The following is a 16148-nucleotide window of genomic DNA, read 5'->3' as shown; positions in this document are numbered from 1 at the left end:
GGTAAATGCAAATAATACTCGTTAGTACTAAACAGGTTCTGAAAGATTTACATGTCGGTGCATAGTTTGTTTGTTTGTTTGTTGTTTAACGTCCCTCTTTAGAATTTTCACTCATATGGAGACGCCACCACTTGCTGGTGGATGGCTGCAATTTTGACCTTTACTCGGCACTCAGGGACATTGAGCAGTGATGGATCTTTTCGTGCCTGCACTTATTGCAACACGGGACTTCGGTTAATACGGACTCATCCAAAGGACCGATCTCTACGTGGAATTCGAACCCACGAGGTAATGATCAACTCCTTACATCGCGACTCTAGAGCAAACGCTCTAACCTATGCGCCACGCGGGCGACGGTGCATAGCAAACACAGTAGTAAACAAAGAAGTGCAAGGCGTAATGTGTGAGCAAAGTGTTAAATCTGCAGGTTTCCTCATATGGAATCATCTGTGATCGGCTGGTAATTCTCATGAAATTTGATTCTTGTTTACATTATATAAAACAACTCAAATACGAAAATGTTTTACCTTTCTTATAAAAGAGTATTAAAACCCACTGGAAGCTTGTGTATTTGTACTGCCAAGTCGTGCCTATCATCACCAATATAAGTGAGATAACCCTATATTAATCACCTTCTGTTTCCACTACATAGTAGGATTGTAATATATCTAGCATAAATGAATATATTAGAACATGCTGTTTCATAAAAGGCTTTAATACTTTGCTTTTTTCAAACTACACTTTCCCATGTTATGACACAGAGTTTCTGCAAAAAGCTTTCTTTTTTGGAAAAGTCATACCTATATATATCTCCTCGTCTTACTGCATAAAATACATATTACTCACTTCCTAAAATAAATTTCCAAAAATATTGTTTCAGTATAAAGAGAAACCAGATACCAGTAGAGTCACATTTTCTTACAACGGTGCTAATTAGATGTTTGGTTTGGTTTGAACATATTGAGCCCTCTCCACAATCATGCTAATTAGATATACATCTCTATGGGAAACACCTAATATTCATATGTATGAGGATCATCAATGAATTTTTATAGGTATCTATTGTTACTCCTTGTTTAAATTGTATTGTCGGCAATATCAGTAAATTTATTCACATAGCATCGCAACTGGTTATTGATAAGAAACAATTCTCCTACACAACTGTCGATTTTACACAGTTTCATACGGACTGGTATTTTGGTGACCTTGGTGCACTTCATTCAAATGATTAGGTAACAGTAATGTATTTTCGGAAGTATTGTCGTGGTTGCCATGGCGATCGATGCTCCGCTTCCGCTTTCCAATTTTCGTTTTCTTTATTCTTTCCAAAAACTTTGGCTCTAAACTTCTTGCTTCCCTTGCCAGATGTTCCTCATCCGGGTCCAGGTCACGTGACAGAAAAGCAACAGATGTTCGATAATTCTGCCCAAACTTGTATGGCGCACGCGCAATAAAGTGAGAGAGTGTTGTGAATCTGTGCACCAACATGCAGAGAAATTGAAGAACAAACAGAAATCCAAATACAATCAGGAACACTAAACCTAAAAAAAGAAAAAAAAGATGTGAAAAATAATGTTTGTCGAGAAAGGCAAAAGCTCGGAAACATCGGTTCTTTTTATTTAATTACATGATGAACATATTTAGTATATTATCAATTTTGATGAAAAAAAATGCAAATAAAGATTAAGCATTCTGAACATAAGAAGTTGATCAAAATATTTGAAAATGATCAGGTTCCATTTCCTGAAGATAACAAAAATTATAAAAACAACCAAAGCCACCCCCGATTCTAAGTGAAAATGCTCTTCTACAGTCTTTGATAATTCTAGATGAACAGCTTATTCCTGTCCAGAGATCATTTACTTACTGAGTGGATTTGTCCCTGTCACGTGTAGGTCTATATATTACTTACTGAGTGGATTTGTCCCAGTCACGTGTAGGTCTAGATACTGCTTACTGAATGGATTTGTCCCAGTGTAGGTCTATATACTACTTATTGAGTGGATTTGTCCCAGTGTAGGTCTATATACTGCTTACTGAGTGGATTTCTCCCAGTGTAGGTCTATATACTACTAACTGAGTGGATTTGTCCCAATGTAGGTCTATATACTACGTACTGAGTGGATTTGTCTCAGTGTAGGTCTATATACTACATACTGAGTGGATTTGTCCCAGTGTAGGTCTATATACTACTTATTGAGTGGATTTGTCTCAGTGTAGGTCTATATACTACATAATGAGTGGATTTGTCCCACTGTAGGTCTATATACTACATACTGAGTGGATTTGTCCCAGTGTAGGTCTATATACTACATACTGAGTGGATTTGTCTCAGTGTAGGTCTATATACTACATACTGAGTGGATTTGTCCCAGTGTAGGTCTATATATTACTTATTGAGTGGATTTGTCCTAGTGTAGGTCTATATACTACATACTGAGTGGATTTGTCCCACTGTAGGTCTATATACTACATACTGAGTGGATTTGTCTCAGTGTAGGTCTATATACTACATAATGAGTGGATTTGTCCCACTGTAGGTCTATATACTACATACTGAGTGGATTTGTCCCAATGTAGGTCTATATACTACATAATGAGTGGATTTGTCCCACTGTAGGTCTATATACTACATACTGAGTGGATTTGTCCCAGTGTAGGTCTATATATTACTTATTGAGTGGATTTGTCCCAGTGTAGGTCTATATACTACTACTGAGTGGATTTGTCTGAGTGTAGGTCTATATACTACTACTGAGTGGATTTGTCTGAGTGTAGGTCTATATACTACTAACTGAGTGGATTTGTCCCAGTGTAGGTCTATATACTACGTACTGAGTGGATTTGTCCCAGTGTAGGTCTATATACTAAGTACTGAGTGGATTTGTCCCAGTGTAGGTCTATATACTACATACTGAGTGGATTTGTCCCAGTGTAGGTCTATATACTACGTACTGAGTGGATTTGTCTCAGTGTAGCTTTATATAGTACTTAATGAGTGGATTTGTCTCAGTGTAGCTCTATATACTACGTACTGAGTGGATTTGTCCCTGTGTAGGTCTATATACTACGTACTGAGTGGATATGTCCCAGTGTAGGTCTATATAATACTCACTGAGTGGATTTGTCCCAGTGTAGGTCTATATATTACTTATTGAGTGGATTTGTCCCAGTGTAGGTCTATATACTACTTATTGAGTGGATTTGTCCCAGTGTAGGTCTATATATTACTTATTGAGTGGATTTGTCCCAGTGTAGGTCTATATAGTACTTATTGAGTGGATTTGTCCCAGTGTAGGTCTATATACTACTTATTGAGTGGATTTGTCCCAGTGTAGGTCTATATATTACTTATTGAGTGGATTTGTCCCAGTGTAGGTCTATATACTACTAACTGAGTGGATTTGTCCCAGTGTAGGTCTATATACTACGTACTGAGTGGATTTGTCCTAGTGTAGGTCTATATACTACATACTGAGTGGATTTGTCCCAGTGTAGGTCTATATACTACTTATTGAGTGGATTTGTCTCAGTGTAGGTCTATATACTACTACTGAGTGGATTTGTCTGAGTGTAGGTCTATATACTACTACTGAGTGGATTTGTCTGAGTGTAGGTCTATATACTACTACTGAGTGGATTTGTCTGAGTGTAGGTCTATATACTACTAACTGAGTGGATTTGTCCCAGTGTAGGTCTATATACTACGTACTGAGTGGATTTGTCCCAGTGTAGGTCTATATACTAAGTACTGAGTGGATTTGTCCCAGTGTAGGTCTATATACTACATACTGAGTGGATTTGTCCCAGTGTAGGTCTATATATTACTTATTGAGTGGATTTGTCCTAGTGTAGGTCTATATACTACATACTGAGTGGATTTGTCCCACTGTAGGTCTATATACTACATACTGAGTGGATTTGTCTCAGTGTAGGTCTATATACTACATAATGAGTGGATTTGTCCCACTGTAGGTCTATATACTACATACTGAGTGGATTTGTCCCAGTGTAGGTCTATATACTACATAATGAGTGGATTTGTCCCACTGTAGGTCTATATACTACATACTGAGTGGATTTGTCCCAGTGTAGGTCTATATATTACTTATTGAGTGGATTTGTCCCAGTGTAGGTCTATATACTACTACTGAGTGGATTTGTCTGAGTGTAGGTCTATATACTACTACTGAGTGGATTTGTCTGAGTGTAGGTCTATATACTACTAACTGAGTGGATTTGTCCCAGTGTAGGTCTATATACTACGTACTGAGTGGATTTGTCCCAGTGTAGGTCTATATACTAAGTACTGAGTGGATTTGTCCCAGTGTAGGTCTATATACTACATACTGAGTGGATTTGTCCCAGTGTAGGTCTATATACTACGTACTGAGTGGATTTGTCTCAGTGTAGCTTTATATAGTACTTAATGAGTGGATTTGTCTCAGTGTAGCTCTATATACTACGTACTGAGTGGATTTGTCCCTGTGTAGGTCTATATACTACGTACTGAGTGGATATGTCCCAGTGTAGGTCTATATAATACTCACTGAGTGGATTTGTCCCAGTGTAGGTCTATATATTACTTATTGAGTGGATTTGTCCCAGTGTAGGTCTATATACTACTTATTGAGTGGATTTGTCCCAGTGTAGGTCTATATATTACTTATTGAGTGGATTTGTCCCAGTGTAGGTCTATATAGTACTTATTGAGTGGATTTGTCCCAGTGTAGGTCTATATACTACTTATTGAGTGGATTTGTCCCAGTGTAGGTCTATATATTACTTATTGAGTGGATTTGTCCCAGTGTAGGTCTATATACTACTAACTGAGTGGATTTGTCCCAGTGTAGGTCTATATACTACGTACTGAGTGGATTTGTCCTAGTGTAGGTCTATATACTACATACTGAGTGGATTTGTCCCAGTGTAGGTCTATATACTACTTATTGAGTGGATTTGTCTCAGTGTAGGTCTATATACTACTACTGAGTGGATTTGTCTGAGTGTAGGTCTATATACTACTACTGAGTGGATTTGTCTGAGTGTAGGTCTATATACTACTACTGAGTGGATTTGTCTGAGTGTAGGTCTATATACTACTAACTGAGTGGATTTGTCCCAGTGTAGGTCTATATACTACGTACTGAGTGGATTTGTCCCAGTGTAGGTCTATATACTAAGTACTGAGTGGATTTGTCCCAGTGTAGGTCTATATACTACATACTGAGTGGATTTGTCCCAGTGTAGGTCTATATACTACGTACTGAGTGGATTTGTCTCAGTGTAGCTTTATATAGTACTTAATGAGTGGATTTGTCTCAGTGTAGCTCTATATACTACGTACTGAGTGGATTTGTCCCAGTGTAGGTCTATATACTACGTACTGAGTGGATATGTCCCAGTGTAGGTCTATATAATACTCACTGAGTGGATTTGTCCCAGTGTAGGTCTATATATTACTTATTGAGTGGATTTGTCCCAGTGTAGGTCTATATACTACTTATTGAGTGGATTTGTCCCAGTGTAGGTCTATATATTACTTATTGAGTGGATTTGTCCCAGTGTAGGTCTATATAGTACTTATTGAGTGGATTTGTCCCAGTGTAGGTCTATATACTACTTATTGAGTGGATTTGTCTCAGTGTAGGTCTATATATTACTTATTGAGTGGATTTGTCCCAGTGTAGGTCTATATAGTACTTACTGAGTGGATTTGTCCCAGTGTAGGTCTATATACTACTTATTGAGTGGATTTGTCCCAGTGTAGGTCTATATACTACGTATTGAGTGGATTTGTCCCAGTGTAGGTCTATATATTACTTATTGAGTGGATTTGTCCCAGTGTAGGTCTATATAGTACTTACTTAGTGGATTTGTCTCAGTGTGGGTCTATATAATACTTACTGAGTGGATTTGTCCCAGTGTAGGTCTATATACTACTAACTGAGTGGATTTGTCCCAGTGTAGGTCTATATACTACTTATTGAGTGGATTTGTCCCAGTGTAGGTCTATATACTACTTATTGAGTGGATTTGTCCAAGTGTAGGTCTATTTACTACTTATTGAGTGGATTTGTCTCAGTGTAGGTCTATATTTTACTTATTGAGTGGATTTGTCCCAGTGGAGGTCTATATAGTACTTACTGACTGGATTTGTCCCAGTGTAGGTCTATATACTACTTATTGAGTGGATTTGTCCCAGTGTAGGTCTATATACTACTTATTGAGTGGATTTGTCCCAGTGTAGGTCTATATAATACTCACTGAGTGGATTTGTCCCAGTGTAGGTCTATATAGTACTTACTGAGTGGATTTGTCCCAGTGTAGGTCTATATAGTACTTACTGAGTGGATTTGTCCCAGTGTAGGTCTATATAGTACTTACTGAGTGGATTTGTCCCAGTGTAGGTCTATATACTACATACAGAGTGGATTTGTCCCAGTGTAGGTCTATATATTACTTACTGAGTGGATCTGTCCCAGTGTAGGTCTATATATTACTTACTGAGTGGATTTGTCCCAGTGTAGGTCTATATACTACATACTGAGTGGATTTGTCCCAGTGTAGGTCTATATACTACTTACAGAGTGGATTTGTCCCAGTGTAGGTCTACATACTACTTACAGAGTGGATTTGTCCCAGTGTAGGTCTATATACTACTTAATGAGTGGATTTGTCCCAGTCACGTGTAGGTCTATATATTACTTACTGAGTGGATCTGTCCCAGTGTAGGTCTATATATTACTTACTGAGTGGATCTGTCCCAGTGTAGGTCTATATACTACATACTGAGTGGATTTGTCCCAGTGTAGGTCTATATACTACTTACAGAGTGGATTTGTCCCAGTGTAGGTCTACATACTACTTACAGAGTGGATTTGTCCCAGTGTAGGTCTATATACTACTTAATGAGTGGATTTGTCCCAGTCACGTGTAGGTCTATATATTACTTTCTGAGTGGATTTGTCCCAGTGTAGGTCTATATACTACTTACTCAGTGGATTTGTCCCGGCCACCTGTAGGTCTATACTACTTGATAACGTCATTATTATCACAATCCACAAACAGTTGACGATCCCGGATACCATCAGCCACTCGTTACGTAGAGTCTCTAGTTTTGCTACAAATAATAAATGTATAATCAGTGACCTATCTGTACTTATCTTTTATCCTTCCAAAGAAATAATTATTCACTAATTTGAATGTAATGTATTCATAAAAAATTTGATTATGGTGGCTAGACAATTTTTAAGAATCTATTTTTATTTATTGATAAGGAAATAAATTATACATACATGAGATGTGAAACAAAATCATAATTTGATCGTAGTTCAAAGTTAATAACTATATTTATGTTTTCCTTTTAAATACAATTTAGGCGTTCAAACAGTTATAGATAACACTTTCAAAATAATCTACATATACCAATACATTTTTTTTTAAATCAGCCGATTTCAAGAACTTTTAAATCCCTTTTATTGTTAAAATAAGATGAGAAGTTTTCTATGAATTATTCGAAAAGGAAAGACAGTATTTATGTTTAAATTCTAAAACATAACTTTAACATTCAAGTAAACATGTATTGAAAAGTTTTTGGTAGGATTTCAAGACGATGGGCTCAAATTTGGTGAGACCAGTCGACTGAGAATATTGACTCCAACAAGGCACCTGATCCCATCTCTGAGGTTTTCAGAAGTGCGGTTGACTTTAAATAACGAATACTGTTATTCATCCATCTTCATTAACTGTTTCTTAAATGGTCTCAAATGTCTTGAAATGATTTTCTTATTGAAAAAAAAATTGGTTTGACTTTAAAATAAAAAATGAATTTTATTCCTGCTTATCGGTGGTAGTTTAAGAAAGAATGATTTTCTTTTAAAATGTAAGCAAAGAAAGGTTTAAGAAATAAATTATTTTCAATATGGAAAATTCACAAAGTCTGATGAATTTTGATCTTCTTAAAAGTATATTTACTTTTGAGAATTTGCTCAAAACCAAACACGTCAGCAGAGGGCGCTAAACACGCCTCAATTAGATCCGCCCAGAACTTGTACTCCTCCTGGTTCACGCTCCTTAGGTCGTGTTGGTAGGCCCGACCGATCTGCTCCTTAATTTCTGTAATGATCCGCTCCTCTGCAATAGTAGAAAGAAAGATATGTTATGATCCGCTCCTCTGCAATAGCAGAGAGAAAGTTATGTTATGATCCGCTCCTCTGCAATAGCAGAGAGAAAGTTATGTTATGCTCCGCTCCTCTGCAACAGCAGAGAGAAAGTTATGTTATGATCCGCTCCTCTGCAATAGCAGAAAGAAAGTTATGTTATGACTCGCATCTATAATTTTGATTTGATTTGAATATATTTTATTGTAATTCATAATTACAAAGGGATTAAGCACAAGTTCTGAAAACTTATTACGTCCTCTCTCTAATCATCTATCATAACACATACACGTTTTCTTGTATAAAGAGAATACCTGTACGAAATGCGACAGGTGTACATGTGCGCATACAAAATACTGTGTACTAACAGATTGTGTACTAACAGATTGTGTTCTAACAAATGTCAAATTACATCTTCCCTAAACAATGCCCTAAAGAGAGAGGCATTTTGTTTTTCTATATAATTTAAGATATAACTATTTTGGTATGAGAAAATCTGCGAAAAGATTTTTTTTTTGTTTTTTTCATACAAATGTCAGAGAAATACTTTCTACTTATCTATATTACTTTACCCGGTGTTGGATTGCGAAGGCAGTCTATGGCGTCAAGTAAACGTTTTATATGACCTGAAAGTATGTAAAACTGACATAAGAATCCTACCTGAAAGTGTATAAAACAGACATAGTTATCTTACTTGCATTAAAAGGTAACAAATTCTCATATTCATTTCAACAAGACCTTTTGGCATATAAAGAAACCTAATGCTTTCATATTTGTTGAAGTCGCCTTTATTTACTCCTACATGTACATAACATTCACTTTAGGAGCAGCCCAACAATTGCTGCAACTCTATCTCCCATTCAAGTCCTTATTTTCTCTTACTCTTTTTCGCCCAAAATATACAGAATTCATTTATATCCACCGAATAAAACCTTAAGCTAAGGCATATTATTTATTTTGATGCATTTGAAATTTGATATCTTAACACAAAAGATGTAATGGAATACCTAGCAGAACAGTCTATCAAAATCCCGGAGAATGCATGTTCATTTACTAACAAAAATTCATCTGCCCTCTCCAATCAACATCATTGTTTGTTTTTTTAAAATAACTCATCCATATATAATTTACGTATATTCATATATTCATGCATGCAAACATTGTTGAAAAAAAACATTGATGAACAGTTTATTTCAAAACACAATATAATTGTATTATGCGGATAAAAGTCAATTCATTATAAATATATACCGGGTTTTGTTATTTTAAGGTCCTCCTTAATTTCTTTTTCTGTAAACGATTTCAGGGCTACCATATCTTTGACTGTTTTAATTTGGTTTCTATTGAAATTGTGTTTGTATTCCTCCAAACCAATCATGTGAAGCCATGATGACACGTCTTTCTGAAAGAAAAATATTTTTTGGCTTTCAACCACAATGATATTAACGTTTTTCCTCTATCACAAAAATAAATGAACCTTAAATCCTGTCCTGATTATAACACTCAATATTTTTCCGTTTTCAAAAGTTTTGCATTAATGAAATATCAAAATTTCATATGAGAACACACCGGAACATCGATAGGAATTTTAAATTCTGGAATATCCTGGATTTTCCGGTACAGTTTCTGGCGATGAGCCACTTTCTCAATCCCTATTCGCTTAAGGTCCTTCTCGGTTAACATCCCTAGAAAGTTTGTATTCTCATATCCCTTATCCATAAAGAGAGATTTGTACTCCTGAATAAAACAAAATAAAATATCTAAATCAGCATCATCTGAATGAACGGTAAAACAAAACTCAGGTTTAACCAGATCTGACATTTTCTAAGAACATACTTCACGTCGATGCAGTTTTAATCGTTTAATACAATAATTTTAAAATCGATGAAAATCAAAACCAGTTTTAACTAAAAATTACTACAAATCATAACAAAAATTCCTCACATAAGCAAAAAAGCTAAAGCAATGGCTTAGTTTTCATAAAAATTACTTAAAAAGATGGAATTTTTTCTTGTCTTCTGTTAGAGTTGAAAGAAGAGTAAATCCAACACAGGGCATCTATACCTTCATGCCTTTTGGGAGCCATGTTTCAACAGGAAGAGGATTATCTTCATCAAACTCTTCTTCACTTTCTATCTCTTCTACTTCATATTCTTAAATGTAAAAAAAAAAATCAAAATACGACAATAAATATCTCAAACAAAAAGAGTGGTACAAAAGGATTAATAACTTTAAATAAATTATGCAATTAAAAATAACAACTTGCATTTATTAAAAAGTGATCCATAGGAACTTGTTTATCTCATTTAGAAGAAATTGGCATGTTTCAAGTGGATAAGTCTGTATTTCAAAATATTAAACACAAATTTAAATCGGGTTTGTTATTCCAAATAAGGTGTTAACGCCAAAACATGTCTATTATATATATATATATATTTTTTTTTTTTTTTTTTACCTATATCCTCCTTCTCTTCAAGCTGATGAAGTCTCTCATCCTTGTCTTGACTTCTTCCCTGATCTCTCCGTAGAGATTGGACTGGGACATTGCCTACAAATAAATCGTTATGAAAATGTGAAAGGAACGGACTGTCAAAATTTATATAAAACAGGTTAATCAGGGTTCTCCATTGCCTACAAATAATACGATATGAACAAAACGAAAAGTCAACATTTATATAAAATATGGAATTGATGATTTCAAAACGTTTCTGTCAAATTTGATATAGAATGTATTTCACAATTTAGTTCATTAAAGAAAAATAAGAAGTAAAAGGTTTCAAATGGTTTTAACTAAGAAAGATAGGATTAACATCTAAAATATTTGACTATTAAAAACATTCCGTTAATTTCAATGTCCTCTGATTTATATAGAAAGATTAATACCAAAATGTAAGAATTCTAGCATTACCATCAAATCTAAATCCTGGACCAACAGTCTTAGAAAAATTTTGTGGAGATGAGTCCTCATTTTGAGAATTCCTTCGAGGTACTCGGGGTAAGTATGTGCTTTTTTCGGTTATTGTTTCTTTAGTCGAGGTTTCTTTCTTGTCAAAACAGCTGTATCAGATACAAAAATACAAATATATAAGATTAGAACTGATTTCTCTCAATCATCAGAAGTCAAATTGCCATTTACTATGAGATTTCTTGGTTTCACTTACAAGAATATTTTCCTCATGACTGTCTCCATGTCGTCATACCACGGCTTGTCCTTTTTCACAGTGTTGTGTTCTTTTTCCTCTCTTGTTCCTGTTAATTCATATAAAGCGAATTATTTCATTATGACGTGTTACAATACAAGCAAAAATGCAAAAGAGTAAAAAAAAAAATCTTTATTATTTTATTAAAGTGGCCTATGGCGACACTATGTTTTAAGCGTTTTTCACGGGACCGAAAAAGTGTCCCAAATTGATAACTTACGTCGCTAACGAGGGAACATTATTAAACATTTTTCTCCCTATACTAAAATTCTTTAAAATTCCTGTACGTTATAGCTGCAGGAAACGCCCTAAAACAATAATTGATCGATTCTCGTTCACGGCGAAGCTTCCAACTTAAGAGGTAAATATATGTGTCGTTCCTTCGCCAGGCGCCTGGTACTACAAGAGAAAGTCAAGGTCTTTCAGATGAGACCTTAAAAACCGAAATCCCGATCATGGTAGGCGTTGGCATGATAAAGACCCCTCACTGCTACGGTTTTAAGTGCAATACATAGGTCATAAATTGACGCCAATCATCAGCAAACGGTAACGTCTCTATATGAGTGAAAATTATCGAATGGGACGTTAGACAACATACAATCAATCAATTAACGGTAATGTACATTTGTTGCACAGTTTTGTAGCCACTGGGCACAGGATGACACCTGGTTAGTAAATTTCATACCCGGCTCGGCTTGGATTCCCAAGGTATTAATTTCACTAACCAGGTATTATCCATTCTTTTTCACAACAAACCCACATGTATGTAACTAAAAATACAAATCTAACCACGTCATATGATGTGATGTTCAATACAAAGCCTAGACGGGTGTATATGTTGAAGTCACAGAAAATGTTCAATACATCCTCATGACCGGTAAGTGATGCTAACAATAGTGAAAATCTTCTATACAAACCCCACGATCTGTCTGTGATGTTCACCACGCTGTAGATGTTCAGCACCAGGTACCCGGATGGTAAACAGAGCAGATACGTGATTCCATTCAAGAGACATGTAAATTCTGACGGGTGAAATGCTCCGGTGACGAGGAATATAGCGATTAAAAGACCCAGATACAACGTCACAAACGACACAGGAAAATCATCACTGATGGCTAAAAATAAAGTATTTAAAGTTTTTTACCCTCATAGCAGTTTTTTGTTATTCAAAATGTATTGAGAAGGAAGTAAAATCAGAAATCAGAAATTCCTCGAGGAAAAATCGATTTCTTTCTCAATTTCTGTATGTACAACAGTAGTTAGAGCTATCCAGATTCAGAAATATGAATGTCTAGAACAATAAAAAGGGCTTTGCAAGGTTGCATGCAAGACTAAACAGTTTGTTTTTAGCTTGATAAAGATAATATACACGGAGGTCGTTGTTTCCAAATTGTACTGAAACCATACGGTACCTCCTGGCACAACAGTGGGTTCTACAGTAACGGTTTTGTTGTCCTTAGTTTCGACCTTGACCTTGTCATTAAAGCCAATCATGTCCTCAGCCACCTGCTCTGCTATCCCGACCACGACCGCTGTCATAACAACCGCGTACAGGAAAGTAATGATCTTACCAGACTGCAACAAACGACATTTAATCAAATATAAATATCAAAAAAAAAAAAAATCAATAAAGGCTTTTTTTTACCTTCAAGGAGTATGCGGAGCTTTTTAAGACATAAAATCAATTTATCAATGTCCAAAATCTCTGATTTTATTCTGAAAAGTTTCAACAATTATTTTAAAACAAAGGGACAAAAAAATAAGCATATTCTTAGAATTCATAACAACCTCCTTCATATCTAGAAACTGAGACAATGAAAATATCTACCTGCATTTGCCATCTTTCATTCTTGAACAGACAAATTAGGGCATAAATCACACAGACTGCAATTTGTAGTACCACCGCCCAAACCACGTCAAAATTCCATGCGTAATTCAAGCCACCTTCATAGAAAAAGGACACGTGCATATTTTGTTTATAAACCTTGAAGACCGTTCTATTTAGCCAAAAAGTTAAAAGATAAACAATAATCTGCATGCAACGCTGCATTTCTTAATAAGGACAATATTTAAAAATGTGATATGAAAATAATCAGAGGGTTGGAACCTGTGAATGAAGACAAAATATAAAGATGAAGTTTATCATGATAATAATGTTTGTGATGATGAGACTTGATGATGTTGCCAATATATCAAATGATGAAAATACATGCAAGTCATTTCATTCATCCAATTATAGCCTGAAATTCTGTCAAATTCAATCTGAAAAGAAATATTTTTGTGGGTTTAGATGAAATGAAATCGAAATTTAAGAAATTCGTGAAGAATTTTAAAGAGGCACCCTTTTATGATCCTAATCAAAACAGGGCGTAAAAAATCAAAATGTCATCATGTATGTTAATACGTTAACAATGATGTTGATAAACATCTAGATGTTAAATAAATTATCATTTATTTAAGGAATGCTTTTAAGTTTTGTGTGCGTTTTTGGTGTGTAAATCACACAGACTTGTGTCTGCGCTTCATGAAAATTATGCCTACGTGCAAGTCTGTGTGATTTACACACCAAAAACGCACACAAAACTTAAAAGCATTCCTTATATTTATATTTTACATGTTCAAAAGCACCATAAATATACTCAATGTTTGAATTTCTCGCTGCCCTATATCGTCATTTTTTTTATTAACGTCTCTGTAGTTCATTGTGACGTCTCTGTAGTTCATTGTGACGTCACTTTAGCGCGAGTTTCTCCGTGCATATTTCTACGCGTGAGTATACACAGAAATGACATTCAAATCAATTTTACAGTTGGCTTAGTAGAAAAACAGCAAATGTAAATATATGAAAGTAAAGATGATGATGTATTTTGTTGAAGAGGATGTTGAATGATGATGCTGTAAATGGAAATGTTACTAATTAAAATCATGGTGATGATATTTTTGATTAATTAATACTGACATACCGGCTACTATAATGATGACAGTACTGGGTCCTATGAATGTCGAAGTAAGGAGGAATATCTGATAGATACAGAAGAGATAGGACACGCGGTGGTTCAGTAAACGAATCAGGTTCCATTCTTTGATTAGAGAGATAATGTTAGCTAGGGTAGAGGCGATCCACCTTCTCCTCTGTTTATAAAACTCCTCAAACTCCTCAGGGCAGTAGGTTTCATTCTCTGAAGCTGCGCAGTACTCGATCCGCCAACCACTCTGCACCTAAAATACTCATCAAAATTATAGATCCGTCACCCACTTAGTACCTAAATTATACATCAAAATTCGAGATCCGCCAACCATTTTGTACATGATATACACATCAAAATTATGCATCCGCCACCCACTCTGTACGTAAAATACAAATCAAAATTTTAGACCCCCTCCTAATAGATTCGAGCTCCTTAGCAGATATCGCTTAAAACAATGTCGCTCAATACTTGGACCAATACACAAAATACTTCCGAATACACATTAAATTATTTAGTTTGCAATAAGATTCGAAAACTCTTCAAAATAATACTTCTGTGTGTAATTTTCTAGCCCGAACATGTAAACATATTTTTTTTGTATCTAAATGTACAGGAAGGCAGGCTAAGCAGTGTCCCATATATGTAACTCTTACCATAAGTGTACACAACCATCGATCCTCTCCCATATCTTTGATGAGGAAATCAAATGCTCTCTCTACACTAGACGCGTAAGTGGGAACTATGTCCTTAATGGCGGAACATCGATAGACGCTGAAACAGCCAGGGGCACAAAGAACGGACCCTAAAACGTGTTCAGCGGCCTAAAATATCATTAAACCAAAGATCCTTCAACGTTATCAACAATAAAACAATTCAGCAAATGAAAATAATACTAGTGTTGTTCAAATAATTAATGGTTGTAACGCGTTAAGTGTATTTGATTGGATAAAAAATAGTTAATATCGTATGCCCTGTGATTCCTATGTAATAATCTGACTTGTGACAAAAATGTATCAATCCGCCTAAATTGTTTTGTTATAGTAGAAAATATAAAAACAAGAAATGAATTTAAAAGCAATCCAATTAACAGAAGAACAATATGGGTAAGTACATTTATTTTTTTCATAAATATAAACCACTGTGTAGTTTTCAAAATATAATCTGCCCCAACCATGGTTATTCTCCTAAAACTGTGGCAGCTTTTATATTTCTCCCTTTATTGGACAACGTAGATAATACAAAAAAAGAAGAAGAAATCATAAAGTTTATATGATAAAGTAAGGCTGGAATGGGTTTCTAATATGATAACTAAATTTTCATGTACAGAAAAACACCTTTTGAAACCAATGTCCAATGGCATATTCGAATTTTTGATACCACACAAGCGGCCCTTCTCCTAGTGGATAGGTGCGCGCGCATACAGCTCCGACAGAAGAGTCCCGTTTCATCAGATCAAGCAAAGCCTCGACGGATTCCGGTGTAAACTTGACGTCAGCATCCGTTGTTAGAATGTAGCAGTCTGACTCGCTTACTGAAAACAAAACATTTACGACAGATCTGTTAAATGATTCATGTTGACTGAGAGTAGAAGGTTAATTGTTCATGGTAAGTCATATGCTGAGTAATAGGGTTAAGAATTTTAAAATTTTATTATGATGAGCAAACTTTAGCTTGTGGCAAAACTTGACTAGCAAATCTGATCTGATTTAGCATTTTTAGAGATTGTTTAATAATAGTAGATTAAAACTCGAGTCCAATGCACTAAAAACCAGCAGGTGAACATTATGATTCTCCCTTACATGTACGTGCAATTTATT

General features: G+C 35.3%; 1 protein-coding gene across 1 annotated transcript in view; it reads right to left on the bottom strand.

Moving 5' to 3' along the window:
• Positions 1-709: 709 nt before the first annotated feature.
• Positions 710-16148, bottom strand: part of LOC133199272 (uncharacterized) — a 49533-nt gene continuing 34094 nt past the window's right edge. The window contains exons 5-20 of the mRNA XM_061335105.1: positions 15666-15862; positions 14985-15152; positions 14326-14581; positions 13191-13306; positions 12775-12937; positions 12280-12477; positions 11324-11411; positions 11071-11219; positions 10618-10710; positions 10227-10315; positions 9732-9899; positions 9414-9564; positions 8735-8788; positions 7978-8136; positions 6998-7123; positions 710-1541 (exon numbers count right to left, since the gene is read on the bottom strand). Coding sequence (XP_061191089.1) covers positions 1171-1541; positions 6998-7123; positions 7978-8136; positions 8735-8788; positions 9414-9564; positions 9732-9899; positions 10227-10315; positions 10618-10710; positions 11071-11219; positions 11324-11411; positions 12280-12477; positions 12775-12937; positions 13191-13306; positions 14326-14581; positions 14985-15152; positions 15666-15862 — 2546 coding nt within the window. The 3' untranslated portion in view covers positions 710-1170. The remainder of the gene's footprint in view (positions 1542-6997; positions 7124-7977; positions 8137-8734; positions 8789-9413; positions 9565-9731; positions 9900-10226; positions 10316-10617; positions 10711-11070; positions 11220-11323; positions 11412-12279; positions 12478-12774; positions 12938-13190; positions 13307-14325; positions 14582-14984; positions 15153-15665; positions 15863-16148) is intronic.

This window comes from Saccostrea echinata, unplaced genomic scaffold (assembly GCF_033153115.1).
Source record: "Saccostrea echinata isolate AGI-Se365-2 ecotype Australia unplaced genomic scaffold, CSIRO_AGI_Sech_v1 ptg000033l, whole genome shotgun sequence".
NCBI lineage: Eukaryota > Metazoa > Mollusca > Bivalvia > Ostreida > Ostreidae > Saccostrea > Saccostrea echinata.
This window is presented reverse-complemented; position numbering and strand designations above follow the sequence as displayed.